General features: G+C 35.6%; 2 protein-coding genes across 6 annotated transcripts; one reads left to right on the forward strand and one right to left on the reverse strand.

Annotated features, from left to right (window-relative positions):
- The first annotated feature begins 196 nt into the window (after window positions 1-196).
- MBD-like (methyl-CpG-binding domain protein 2) lies at window positions 197-7,957 on the forward strand. Of its 5 annotated transcripts, none has more exons than XM_074104128.1 (6): window positions 197-381; window positions 444-636; window positions 1,089-1,238; window positions 4,765-4,930; window positions 6,393-6,537; window positions 7,437-7,957. In XM_074104128.1, exons 2-6 carry the CDS (start codon window positions 515-517, stop codon window positions 7,601-7,603), a joined length of 750 nt encoding a protein of 249 aa, XP_073960229.1. In that variant the 5' UTR covers window positions 197-381; window positions 444-514; the 3' UTR covers window positions 7,604-7,957. The 5 variants fall into 5 exon arrangements, with proteins under 5 accessions (XP_073960229.1, XP_073960228.1, XP_073960230.1 ...); XM_074104127.1 differs by having other exon boundaries at window positions 459-636; XM_074104129.1 differs by having other exon boundaries at window positions 464-636.
- A 72-nt stretch (window positions 7,958-8,029) lies between these two features.
- Window positions 8,030-12,188, reverse strand: PIG-V (phosphatidylinositol glycan anchor biosynthesis class V). Its single transcript, XM_074104126.1, has 2 exons — window positions 12,056-12,188; window positions 8,030-11,965 (listed from the first exon to the last, which is right to left on the reverse strand). The coding sequence occupies exon 2, from the start codon at window positions 11,954-11,956 to the stop codon at window positions 10,364-10,366; it is 1,593 nt and encodes a 530-aa protein (XP_073960227.1). The 5' UTR covers window positions 11,957-11,965; window positions 12,056-12,188; the 3' UTR covers window positions 8,030-10,363.
- Between the last annotated feature and the right edge of the window lie 1,934 nt (window positions 12,189-14,122).

Here is a 14,122-nt window from a genome sequence, read left to right on the forward strand (position 1 = left end):
GTGATTCTTTCGTTCAACTTATATAAGGACCTTGTCCAATTGTCCATCAAGTAGTCTAAAATGCGACCAGTCGCTATTTAGAATTTTACGTCTTCGATTTCCATTTTGAGGAGCCTAATTGGCGAATTGCCTATGTTGGCTACACTCAGACCTTACTACCACAGACTGGATAGAGGGAGGACAGAACAGACCATTCCATTCCATTATCTCTTATCTTATTAGTGACGAAAATGAGTATAACCACAGAATATATAATAGTACTGAGTATAACATAACTGATCGGCTGTGGATTGATGGCATTTTGTTTTGTAACTGTGTGTAGTTTTTGTGGATGTTTGTTTCATGATTATTTGACTCGGTCTAAGGTGGTCTAAGGACTCGGTAGGTGTCACAGATTTACGACATAAATATTATGAGCTACAATACCAATATAATGTAATTAGGTAACTTTGTTTTAGTACAGGCACTAGGAGCAACTAAAGTGCTGCTTGGGGTACGAATAAAGTTCACAATCATGAATATCTCAATTGAGAAGAGACGGTCGGAGTGTCCGGCGTTGCCCAAAGGTTGGCAAAGGGAAGAAGTCTTAAGAAAAACCGGATTATCAGCAGGGAAAGTTGATGTTTATTACTACAGGTATGTAGCAACTGTCTGTGTCTATTCCCATAATGTTCAACTTTATTTGAAAACTACTGTTAAATCATTTGAAAATATCTTTTCAATTTATTACTTTGTAAGTGGATTCTGTGGATTACCTTCTGAAAGCCATTTTTAAGATAAATTACATTCGGTAAATGTATAAATACATCTAGATTTTAGCTACTAAACCTCACCTTTGTTCACTTGTACAGACTCCTTATTTTAATTAAACATAGGATTGGAATGCCTGCAAATTTAAAAACATGTTATTCCACACAACTAACAGAAAATTGTTTACATTGCCAGTCAAGTCTCTGTTAAATGGAGACTATAGTTTCCAATCAAATGTTAAATTAACATTGTAACACATCATTACTAAATCAGAAATAACACTCGGCTCTCTGTAACAACATCTAGCTTGATCCATGGTGACAATGTATTTTCTGTAGCCCTACAGGTAAAAAGTTTCGCAGTAAGCCAGAGCTAGTGCGTTATCTGGGTGATAGTATGGACCTGTCGTGTTTCGACTTTCATCAGGGTCAGATTAACACGATGCTGCTGTGCAAGGCCAAGAAAGCACGAGCGCAGTTTGATTACAGGTTCCCTTAGTGACATACTCGTACACTTGTGTTGTGATCATTATATAGTGCCGTCCTGTGCTTTATGTTACTGTATGCTATTCACCAGATAGATGCTTGTTTTTAATCAGTGTGTCTTATAGGGAGACCATTGTCAGCTCGAACCTATAGCAATTGTGGGATACAGATGGGATTTATAACAAAACACTGATTTCTTTGAAATAAATAAATATCTGATTCCACAGTCCTTATAAATATATATAGCCAATTTAAAATTTGTTAACCTGTTTAAGACTTCCGAAGGGGCCAGGCTAAAAGCATGCTATAGAAAACATGTTTCATGGTGGGGTCTGGCTCACAAGCGTTTTGCCCGCCTGTTCCAGTGTGTTATGAATATTGATGCATACAATAACTATTTGCGTCAACTTCTGATACAAATAGTTTTTCTTTTAAGTGAAGTATTCATCCTTTCATTAGTTGAAACGGGCCATTGTTTGTGTTCATCAATATTCATAACACACTGGAATGGCAAAACGCTTGTGAACCACACCCGGTGTTAGTTTATTTATTAAGCATATACAAGTTGGTCACACTGTACAGTGAATTGGGTTGCCATATAATAAATAAATATCACGGGATAATATATGAATATCACATCCTATATTGTTGTATCCCATTTAGCAATATTCACATAGTAAGTTCTAATTGACACAGTAGTAATACTTCATGCCTGGAAATCATACTAAGGGGCTGTTTCACCATCCATTGATTAGTGTTAACTGACGGTTAAATGTGATGCCGTCTCTATTTGTTTTGTTCAAATAGACGGAGACAACATCACATTTCACTGTCAGTTAACACTAATCAATGGATGGTGAAACAGCCCCTAAATGTGGTAATATAATTTGTTGTTTTTGATTTCTGCTAACTTTAAATTGAACATGCAACAGGTCAGATGAAGTTAATTTCACCAAGACACTAGTGGCCTAACTTACTGTTTGAAATATAATGATAGTAAGATTATTACTGTTCAAAATAATACTTAATGATAGTAAGATAGTATAGTCAAATGTCACTCATTCAATTTTGTTTATTTTACAAATTGACCTTTAAAACTATGACTGTGAAATTATATTCAATATTTTTTTGTCCAAAAAGATTATTACCAGACAGTTTTTGTCAGACTCAGCTCATCTTCGACAGATAGATATTCCCCTTGGCTAAGAATCAAACCTGAGGGTCTTTTGCACAAAGTATCAGACACGATTACAATCAAATGACAGTTTTCACATACAAAAACTGTCATTTGATTGGATCTGATTGTGCGTATCAAAAATATTAGACAATATGGCCTCATGGTTAAACTAAGTTAAATATAATATATTCATATTATGAATTTCAAAGGAATAAGTTTGGACAGTTATCTGATTTGTTTTGTTATTCACACCCAATCTGTACTTCTACAACAAAGCCTAGGACTATGCTTACAGTAGAACCTATAATATGATATTTTTATAAAATACTCAGGGTTCATTGATATGGGGTATGAGAATCACATCAAAAATTCATATAATTAATTGTAATAAAAATACAGTATAAATATGTAAATTCAAGTAAATGGCTGATATTTTTGGACCCTGGTTATATCAGTCTGATGTTTCTGGAGCATTAGTTTACCTCTGATTAAGTGAGGTATATTTAGGATTGCAGTTATGATTCCACTTATGCACTGCCATTCTTATTGCAGTTTGCTTCGCTCCTTAATTAAATGATTAGCTTATGTAATTAAAAATAAATGGATATCAACTAGTAGTCTGGTTATTTGGAGCAATATTTAGTTAGATGCTGAAATTGTAAGCTTTTCACTGCAGCACTGTACAGTCACCATCAAATGTTTATTAAAAGGTGCGTATGATCTCATAAAATTATAAAGCACTGACTGCTGCAACCTAGGTATGTTTGAAGCTGACTGTACTTTCTTAACATTAACACATTGTCACTGCAGCTTATATATTATCATCTGTTTCAATTCTTGTTAAGTTTTCACAAATTTAAAAAATGCTAATTGCTAATACTTTATTTGCATTGGTCATAGTCAAATTAGTATAATGTAAAAATAGTTGCTTATCAGAATTTAAATTACATATAAAGCAGACTTAGAATCACGTATTTCTTGTCTTTGCCAAATTATCTTATGATTCTAAAATAATTTATTGAATCAGGCGTTACTTTGCGGAGGTCCATATCAATGAACTAAAAGAATTTCTTTGCTCACCCGCGACCTTATGATTGTTAAGTTTTTGCAAGATATGCGTGTTCATGCAGTTCCTCCACTTCCACAGTGTGTAAGAACACATACAAATCACACAAACCCATCTATCGCCACCAGACGCATTTCGAACTCAACCAGAGCTCATCTTCAGAGCAACACAACCTCTAAAGATGATGCTACCAGATGTAGCATGGTGTATGGTTGAGTTCGAAACGCGAAAGTGTAGTGTAGTGGTGGTGATAGATGTATTTGTGTGTGGTCTTACAGTGTGGAGGTGGAGGAAATGCATGAACACGCATATCTTGCATAAACTTAGCTATCATACAAATTATTTTAGTTCTTATGGTTCTTGTCAATTAAATACAAAGTAATTCCTTGTGGTAAGAAATTTTATTAGAAAAAAAAAATTGATGCTAATAGAGAGATTTTATGTGCAGTCAAGTTCACAAACTTGTGAGCAAAAATTTGATCAAAAACATCTGAACACGACTCTACGCCGTTAACAATAGAGTCATGTTCAGATATTTTTGATAAAATTTTTGCTCACAAGTTTATGAACCCGACTGTACATACTCCATTTATTGTAACATTTGAAACTTAACGGTAAAATTTGCACACGTTTTTAAATGAAACAATGAAACTATTTTAAATATGTTAACTTTATACTAAAAACGTAATAATTATTTAATGTACATGTAGGAATTTTTTGTCAATTTGTGTTCGAAATACCGAGAAACGTGTGTTACAATTTGACCGTTAGTTCAAACCTTAAATTTAATGGAGTATAAAACCTGTAAATTTTATGAGACTGATGCCATTGTGACGCGAGCGTTGGCGTTTATAGTAAGCAGACAATTATTTACTCGCCATGAAATCCATAAATATTAGAAACATATGAAGAGCAATGAAGGTGCTATTTTGGGTTCAATGTATACTTCGTCATCGTTATCATAACATGTGACGTTATCGCTTACATTAGATACAGCGCATGAGTGTTTCGCATGCTTTATTGTTGTGTACTATACTAAACAACATTAATTTGATAGTATTTGTTCAATAATACTTGTTCTAACTAGGCCATGGTATTACTAGAATTTTAATTTGTTGTATTGAAGTCCCAGGCCAAACCCCATCAAGAAATTATAACATTTTTAACTTATTTTGTTAACGTTAGCATTAATGTTAATTTTAAACCTTGATTTTTATGTCTCAAGCTCCTCGCTGGTTATTTTTCTGTAGTCAAGACCCTGAGCTAATCATATTTTGATTTTACAGGGGCGTCCGTTCAGATGCGGCGCTCGTGCCGCCAATCCGTCAAACGGCTTCCATCTTCAAGCAGCCTGTTACCGTGTATAAAACTCAGGAAAGCAAGGTGAAGACTGACTTGAAACATGGCACTCAGGAAAAGCCCAAACAACTGTTCTGGGAGAAGAGGCTAGAGGTAAATACATTTTTGTTCTATGCTTTAATTTCATCATAACCGCACTAAATACCCAGCACAAAGCGGGACTTTTCTGCTCTAGAGCAGAAAAATTGTATGAAAATCCTTTATTGCATTGTGTAGTGTTGTATTCCCAACTCTACAACCAAGTTGGATCGTTTTGACAGTTTATTTAACAAAATTATTACTTTAGGATAGTTTCAACCGCACCTGTCACAAATTATTAAATAATTGAGGTAGGTGTTGATTTTCATTGGTTTAGAGGAGTCTTAAGAGGCTGAAAACTGAAGCTTGATTCTATGGTCAGGAGTTTTGTTGGAGTAATTAAAAAATATATTTTCTCACTCTCCTTTCATCTCACCATCCATCAAGATAGCTTGAATTTGATTTTTTTATTAATCTAGTGAAATCCAGGCGTGTTTTGGCTAGAAATGGCCTAGAGCCCTATATTTTATTTCACGATAGTGTGAACTATTTCAAGATGATTTAATTTCGGAAAAAACGATGAGTTTTTACCATTTATTTGTTTTTTCAACCTTTTGGTATTTCGTTTTTTTTTTTCAAGTTTTAACTTGTGGCTTTATTGTTTTTCAAATTTGGCTTTCAGTCTGTTATTACGGGCGTGAAAACAAAGTTTAGATTAAAATCATATTTAATACACCTTAAAACCGTAAGTACCATAAAAATATCGAGCATGCCACAGTGTCGCATAGTCCCCGTTTTGTTCGGAAAAAAGGGAGCACAAAGATTTCCGAAAGACAAAACTGTCTCAAAACCCCAGACATTAATTGTCCTGGAACGCATATTTGCCATAATTAATTTCAGATATTGCAAAATATTCACAAAATTATTCTAATTATAAATAAACCCGCGTAGCTCACCCAAAAACTATGAGATTTGACATTTCGGAGAGCTCACGCTACACTAGCGCCTCTAGTGGCGAATTCATACGCGATAGAAGATGAACCTCATTGAAGAACTATAAAATTTTGAATTTGGAAGTGTAATTCCACATGCCCTTCTGGCGTGCTACTTTAAGTTTTTTTTTAATTAGAAGGCGAATGCTTAATGCCGTATTATTTTTGCCGTAATGTAATTTTAAGAGTTAAAATTGTGTAATTAGCTCATAGCTATCATTTAAGTTATTTTTGGCTAGAGAGTCCATTAACCAAGTACGACGAAACCAGACGAGAACTGGGAGCCTCTATCAGGTGAGACCAAGTTTTTATTGCAACGTCTGAGTCCCTGGCTTGGGTTAAAAAAGTCCAAATTTCCTCTATAAAACTATGTATAACTAGAAACTTAGAAACGCTTCAAGTAAATTCAAAATGTAAAAATAAAATATTGGCATGCTTCTTTGCATCTGTTTCAAGTAGTCTTTAATTTAAAAGTAAGCGACAGTGTATTAACTTACCGGAATGATCCTGTATGCATATGATTGCTTATTATAGTGACTTTCCAGGGTTTAACAGCGTGCGACGCGAACGGAGTCATAGGGACTACTTCCCTCCCTAAATACATCAAGCCACTTGGGCCATATATTTCTGATGCGACCACGATCCAATCACTGGCCACCGCGCTTCACGTGTCATCTCAGTCTATCACTGGTAAGTGTAACTCTAATCTCAAGTATATCAAATAAAGTTATTGTTGTTTGGTAAATTAAATTTTAATGAGACAAATACAACCAGTGTGTAAATAGCCGTTCACGACTAATCAATACGACGATCCTACTCATATTATAAATAAATGCGGAAGTTTGTGGATTCTTCATATGGATTTGTATAGGTATGCGCTCATTACATCGAGTCCTTAACGTCACCGGATCGCTTCACTCGCGAGGTTGCCACGCGCGGACGTCGAGTGACCCACTCGGTGATAGCCCGCTGCTCGTCGCCATGGTGACTACTAGGAAATTCGTGGACCACGCGAGGTCCACTCGTTGTCAACGCGGTGTCCACCCGGGCCACCTCACCTGTCGACAACGAGTGGACGCCGAAAGTCGAGGCGGTGCTGGTCGGGTGCCGGGTGGCTCTAATGAGCTGTGACCTATAGGCTACTTTTTATCCCGATATTCCCACGGGATAGGGATAAAACCTTGAAATTTCAACCGCTGGGTTTAGTTAGTCATGAAATTTTGTACAGTTGTTCTTAACACAACCTTAATGAAGATCACGATATGAATTTTGGAATTTCAAATGTAACTACCACATCGAACAATGTACCCGTGCGAAGCCGCGGGTAAACTAATATGTTATAATACGTCGTTTCACTTTTCTTTCACAGTAAATATTAAATTAAATACTTTGATATTGTATGCTAGCTGTTACGTACCCACAACTTCCTCCGCGTCCGACGGGAACTTTAGACTGTTAAACTGGTACTTCTTTGAAATTAGTTAAAAGTAAGATTTTGCCTGCTCATCCTAGTCATTTAGTACACGACCTGCCAAACACCTGTATAGTTTTACCGGCAGAGCATTATGTCAACCATGTTTTAATTACAGGTCAAACAGGTTCAAAGCAAGCGATATTAGAGAATCCGGGCGTATTTCTGAACCCAGAACAGCCGCTGATTGCATCCGTGACCATCAGTAAAGAAGACGTGAGGAAGCAGGAGGAGCGCGTGAAGCGCGCACGGGCGCGGCTGCAAGAGGCGCTGGCGGCGGCCTAGGGCTGCGCCGGCGGGGACGCACCCCCCGCCGCTTCGAGGCCCCAGCCCGCCACTCCTCCCGCGCCCAGTCCAAGGGATCAATCCCCTCCATTAGTAGACTCTACGACTACCGATTGACTTCACGAATCTCGCATGGCATTGCATGCCACAAATTTGTCAATGTATGTAAACGCTTGAGATAGCCGTTGAAATCTTATATGCTGCTAGAAAAATATAGATCATTAGGGCGTTGTTTGGGAACTTAGATTTTACTAAAGATAATAAGGAAGAAAATTTTACATTTCGTACTAGGTATAAATAAGGTATTTTATTCTATTATAAGATTTTATTGCAATAAAAACTTTTGTAATGTAAGCAGTAATTTTATTTTCAAATTATCCATGTAATCAATTGTAGTTACGAAAAGAAATCACCATTTCCCGTGTTTCAACCAGACTCACTGTAAAGCTTTTACAATCTTAATTAAGGTGCTGATGCACTTGAGCATTGTAGGTAGCGAATGTTAGATTACAAGTAAAAGCTCCCAAAATCTTAACAAAATGATCAGGAAAGTTTTTGCGAGCATTCAAGCGAAGCGACGGTAACTTTGCTTCGAGCTTTTTGCCAAGATGAGCAATTTTGTCATTGTGCCGCCGCCGTCTTCCGCCCGCACCACCCCAACGTCCCGCGCGCCACGGCTGTCGCGCGTTCCCTAGAATGATCTTGAAAATATTCATAGCAATGTTTTGCTCTATGCCTTGACGCTTGGCAAATTTAAAAACGGCAAATGCTCGATGTTTCGTTACAAGTAAACGCTCAAGTATATCAGTACCTTTAGGATTTGTTAAGTTATGAGCTCATATAATTTGGCAGGGTAATCGATCTACGGGGAATGAGTCGATAATGACACACTACGATATCGATTAATTACAACTAAACAGTATCACAACCATAGTAGGTACAATACGCGGTAGTTTAAAAAACTGACGTTTAAAAGTATTTACAGAATAAACGATTTGAATTTGGTAGCTTAAATATGAGTTGGTATTTTTGCCAAAGATATTAACAGAAGTCATTTTCTTTAGTATATAAGTGCATTATAGAAGCAAAGAAGAGTTTCTAATCATTTATAAGTCTTACACCTAGTTTTGGTCAATTTATTACAATTACCTAATCAATTGCTCATCCCACCGCACGCTGCATCAGTCTGCTTAACATATAAATATAATTAAAGCTTTCCTAATTACTTTCCTATCCTAAAAACGATTCAGAATTATCTCTACTTAAAAATCTTTACCTACATTAACACAAATATGACTAGAATGATTGATGGACAAACATGCCTATAATGTTAATTTAATAAATATTTTAAAAGGCGATAGATTATATCAACGTCAAGTTGTAATGTGCGATAGGTATATATTATTGTAAAATGGACAAATTCTATTATCTAAGGCCCCTTCCTTTATTAGGTCTCAAGCGCAAAAGGTCTAACTTTCACTTGCATGAACACTGAAATACCCATAAGTTATTATTTTTAATCTCAACACTTAAAGGAAACAAAAGGTTTTTCATAATAATGCCTGTTGGGCAGTCAGGAGTTAAGTAATAAAGGGGGGTATTGCAACTGTGGGGCTGTGTTACTGTGCTCTGGTGATAAATAATCTGAACTTTATTGAAAGTGTTCTTCCTTCATAACTTCAGTGTTATTTAAAGATAAATTCCAATTGTAGTCAGTTGCAGTAGCCCTTTACTACCTTACCTACACATGTACATATTTAAATTATTACTTACCTAAAGAACAAATAAGTAAAGACTAAATTCAAAGTAACAGTAAGGCCGTCTTGCGGGAAAAAATAAATCTAGATTTAGTAGTAAATCCAGGCTTAAACTTGACAGTTCCATACAATTTGACACTACTAAACTGAGTTTAACGTTAACTCGAGATTTATGTGTAATTTACTGCAAGTGGGCCTAAAAAGTAAGCGCTTCAAAATATTGTCTATAGCTCCAATGAAGTACATTTTGCTAGAGTTAGTTGCAAATTAGAGGCTCAGTTTTTATATGGTAAGCATTTTTTAACTTTGGGAATATATTCCGTCTTCATGCAATCAGTTAACTATTTAATAATACAAATTCAATGCTTATTTCCTACATTTCAATATTTTTGAAGTTTTTAAAATACTATAAAGCTTAATACTGATTACTATTAAAAGTTTCTTCAACAATATTAACTTCTTAAGAGACTAAATACAAGACATGATTTTGTAATAGATAATTAGGTTATGTATGATACAGTAGTGTAGATGATGGAATGTTTAGTGATATGTATAATAGTTAATTATTTATGTATAATGTAATGACAATAATAATCTTTATTAACTCAATCTATTAACTTGATTGTGTGACGGAAAGAGAACTTAACATTGAACCTTGCCATCTATGAATACAGTTTTTAAAATCTGGCATTATTTAAGGCATGAAATATGGCGACATTATTTGGACTATTACCACTTATACCCTGGCCATACAACCTGATGGGGCTTAGCTTGGATGGCAATTGCCCATTTTGAGCCATAAAACCTTTATCCTAGTTTGAGATTTAAGAACTCAAATTGTCAAGATTCTAAATAAATCAGATGACAAGATATTGTATATTCTATTCCTAGTTAAGATGTTCAAAGCATAGAGATTAGAGATCAAACTAAAAATACTAAACCCTTGTTTACTTTTCGATGATATGTTTATGTGATATGCAAAGAATGAACAAATAAATTCAAGTTAAGTCCAAGGGTAAAAGTTTGAAAACAATACTGTTCCTATTAGAAAATAGCCAAGAAAATAATATTGTATTAATCGAGACTGGAAATCAGGCATCCACCTTGATATTATAAATGTTTTCCATTTACTGTACATATTGTCAACACCTTCTAAATTAGCAATAGACAAATGGTGTGAAGGAATTCTCTTACCTATGCCAATGCGGCGAAAATGTTCATTTATAGTATTCTGATCTGAAGTTGGTGTTGGTCCCACATTCATCTTGTAGGAACCAATCCAGTACAATACAGGGCTAGCAGAAGCTAGAAGTCTAGTCGAAACCTGAATATGCACAAACATAATGCAGAAAATGCACAGAAATATCATGTGCACTATGTACACAAAAAAAGAAGGGTCATTAGCACCAAAACTCTTTGAATATTGCTTCTGCCTATAAGGCACTTTGTTAGTGTAACCAAAATTGCTCCTTATTCCCAATGTAAAACACAGTTTAGGATTATTTTTTATGTAGGACATACAATGGTACATGATAAGAAACAAAATTGGTGATGCTAATAAAAAGTTAGGTATCTGTTTAAGTCTATAGTACTTAAATAGTCCAACATCCCAGTAGTGATTCTGTATGTACTGATATGATAAAGGCAATGAGCTATTACACCATGGGCTGTCTCCTCTACCAGGGAGCACATATTCAGTGTTTGACAGAAACTCTGGCAGGTTGTGCTGTCCGGGCACACAAAATTTCAAGTAATTATAAGTTTGCACTAGAACAAATGGAATCAAAGCTATTATCACAGTCGAAAATAGAGATACACAAGATGTTACTAATGGCAGAAACAGGAATGGAAGTATAATTCTACGTTTTAGTGTTCTATATTTGTATACAATTTCAGGTAAAGTTCTTTCAATCACATTCCTGAAACTAGTATAAAATATGAATCCTAAATTTACAGACCCATTTGACCGAGTTATCATAGAAAATCCTGCTGGCAGCCCACTCACAATATCTATGTTTGCAAACCTTAATGTTTCATTTTCTGTACATTTCAACATGGTGTAAAAAGACATAAAAGCAAATAATGTCTCTGAATATGGAGCCGAAAAAAAAATGCTGGCAGGATTTACACAATAAAGTACTACAGATTTGTAAGCTTTGCTTTCACTTCGTAAAATTCTCAAACTCAGTCTGTGTAGTATATCTGCTGACTTTATAAACATTATAAGGTTTATAACAGTTGCTGAAATAAGTATTGAGCTGTGAATGTTTAGGAAGGATCCAACCACACTGTTAAGACCATATGAAACATATCTAACTACCAGAGGGAAGAATGGGAAGAAAGCTAAACAGTTTTCATATGTGTATCCATATTGTGCGATGTGTATGAAGTACTGGGCGTCCCATCGTTTCAAGCCGCCAAGCAATGTGTCGACGGCTGCATCGCCCCACGTCCGTCGGAGGTTCGCGTCTTCCGGGCTGACGAAAACATTCGCGACGTGGTCTGGTATTATGAAGTTAGTCACCGCTTGTAACACTAGCACCATTACCCTTGTGCTAAATGCAAACCACAGCAACTTCTGTCTCGGTGAATACATTATTTACGTCTGTAAAATAAGAAACATTTACCTAGGCCAGGTACCGGCATAAATCGCAATCTTATAATTATTCGTTCCAGTCAAGTGAAACGTACTTACTCGTCTTAGAGTTATTTAGAAGGTCATTTCGTTTCTATAATTTTACTTTACTGATTAAATTCAAGAAAGATGCTATTTTAATTCAAAATAATAAACTTCGATTATCTCTTTGGATTATCCTTGGCAAGCTGTCAAGCAAGCAATGACATTTGTTCGTTTGACAATTTGTTTTTTTTTTCAATTCAGGTATACTTCAAACACTTTAATAAATGCTTGTTTTAAAGAAAAAAAAAATGTTCATAATTTTCTTAATGCCCGTCCTAAAATAGTTTCTGGCTGAGCACTGAACTTTAGTAAGAACGATAGTCAAATTTACTCTCCAGGCCTTAAAATAAATATATAAAAAAAAATTGCTTGCAGGTAGGGGAAGAGAAGAACCTCAATAGTAGATTGTACAACGAAAGCATAAAACGAGCCATTTTGCCCGAGACGTTCATGAGCCGGTACGGCGAGGGTGAATAGACACGTCGAGGGGAAAATGGGCTTAATACTTGACTTTTACACTGCTTTCACTTCGATTGCGAGGGGAGATTAAATAACAACAGTGGAAACATTGTTTCAATTACTATATCATAGGTATTGCTAAATAATTATAAATATTTAGTTTTCTTGATTAATTTTAATTGTTTTAGTTTTATAAAGATTAAAAATCATTTAAAAAATATAAAGAAACTTTTTTGTTTGTGGCTGTTTGCTCTGGCCTGATTGCTTTGTTCTTAGACGAAGATTTTACTTTATGCACTAGAGCATAAAAAGTCATTTTATGTCGCCTAGATACAGCATATAAACACGAACTTTACGAGCACGATAAGTGAAAAAGCATTCGTCATACAGCTTCGTCTAAGTAAAAAGCAGTGTAAAACTCGAGCATTAAACCCATTTTCCCCTGGACGTGTCTATCCGCCCTCGCCGTACCGGCTCGGGTGGCTATATGAATGCCTTGGGTAAAATGGCTCGTTTTATGCTCTCGTTGTACAATCTACTATATTCACCATTTTGTCTTAGGGGCCAAGGTGTTTTTTTCTCGTATTACTAAAACGAATACCTATTATGTATTTTAAAAATGAAGTGTATACGCGATTGAAAAAAAAAATATAACAAAAAATTGAACCAACTACAAAAAACATGAAAATCATTTTCTACCAGTCTGTAGTCGGTCGGTGCCTCAGCAGTCAGCACGAGCCAGCAGGAGTGGACCTATAGTCATCTCATCTACCTCACCTACGCACTTTATATTGGGCTTCAATTACTCCTGCTGGCTCGTGCTGAGGCATCAACCGACTTCAGACTGGTAGAAAAATTTTTTCATGGTTTTTTGTAGTCGGTTTAATTTTTTGTTATATATTTTTTCACGCTTTTTAGTGTAAATAATCTAAGATACCATAATTTATTAATATCAACTGCTCGCGTCACCTTTTACGAAAGATTGTTTTTTTCCGATGCAGAGACGATCATTATTGAGAAGTCCTGGTACTTCACCACCCGTTTTACCATATGCATTACGAGGAGCATAAATTGCTTAGCATATGTGTCAAAGTAATTAAAATTCAACCCATGAAATACTTGTTATTGAGTAGTAAGTCCGATGGTCAACTGTGGTCTTCATCATCAGTTCCACTTCACCAAATGATGATTTTCAAGAGCAAATGCACGAGTTACTACTAAATATATATTCAATTTACTATATGTGTCTCTACAACATTTGAAGAGTTCCCTTGATTTCCTTAAGATCCAATCATCAGATCCTGATTTGGTGCTTATGGGACCTAATTGAAGACATTCCTAGACGAACGCAAAAAAAATCAAATCGGTTCATAAATGACGGAGTTCTGAGGTAACAAACATAAAAAATAATACAACCGGATTAATAGCCTCCTCCTTTTTTGAAGTCGGTTAAAAAACATCTAGTCTTCTGTCAACTCCTGACCTGCCGCGACTAAGGGTTTACCTTGTTTTTTAGAAGTTTTGGATTTTTTTCTATCGAACGAACTACAGTGGAACTACAACTGATCGTGTTTATAAAGTGTAGTGTAAATCCTCCAATATCTTACATGTGAGTTTCAAAAC

Source organism: Choristoneura fumiferana, chromosome 21 (assembly GCF_025370935.1).
Source record: "Choristoneura fumiferana chromosome 21, NRCan_CFum_1, whole genome shotgun sequence".
Taxonomy (NCBI): Eukaryota; Metazoa; Arthropoda; class Insecta; order Lepidoptera; family Tortricidae; genus Choristoneura; species Choristoneura fumiferana.

Excerpts from the sequence above, each read along its gene's own strand:
- MBD-like (XM_074104128.1), top strand. The coding sequence starts at position 515 with ATGAATATCTCAATTGAGAAGAGACGGTCGGAGTGTCCGGCGTTGCCC. Across the intron at positions 637-1,088 it reads GTTGATGTTTATTACTACAG|CCCTACAGGTAAAAAGTTTC; the intron begins GTATGTAGCAAC and ends TATTTTCTGTAG. Across the intron at positions 4,931-6,392 it reads TCTGGGAGAAGAGGCTAGAG|GGTTTAACAGCGTGCGACGC; the intron begins GTAAATACATTT and ends GTGACTTTCCAG.
- PIG-V (XM_074104126.1), bottom strand. The coding sequence starts at position 11,956 with ATGTATTCACCGAGACAGAAGTTGCTGTGGTTTGCATTTAGCACAAGG.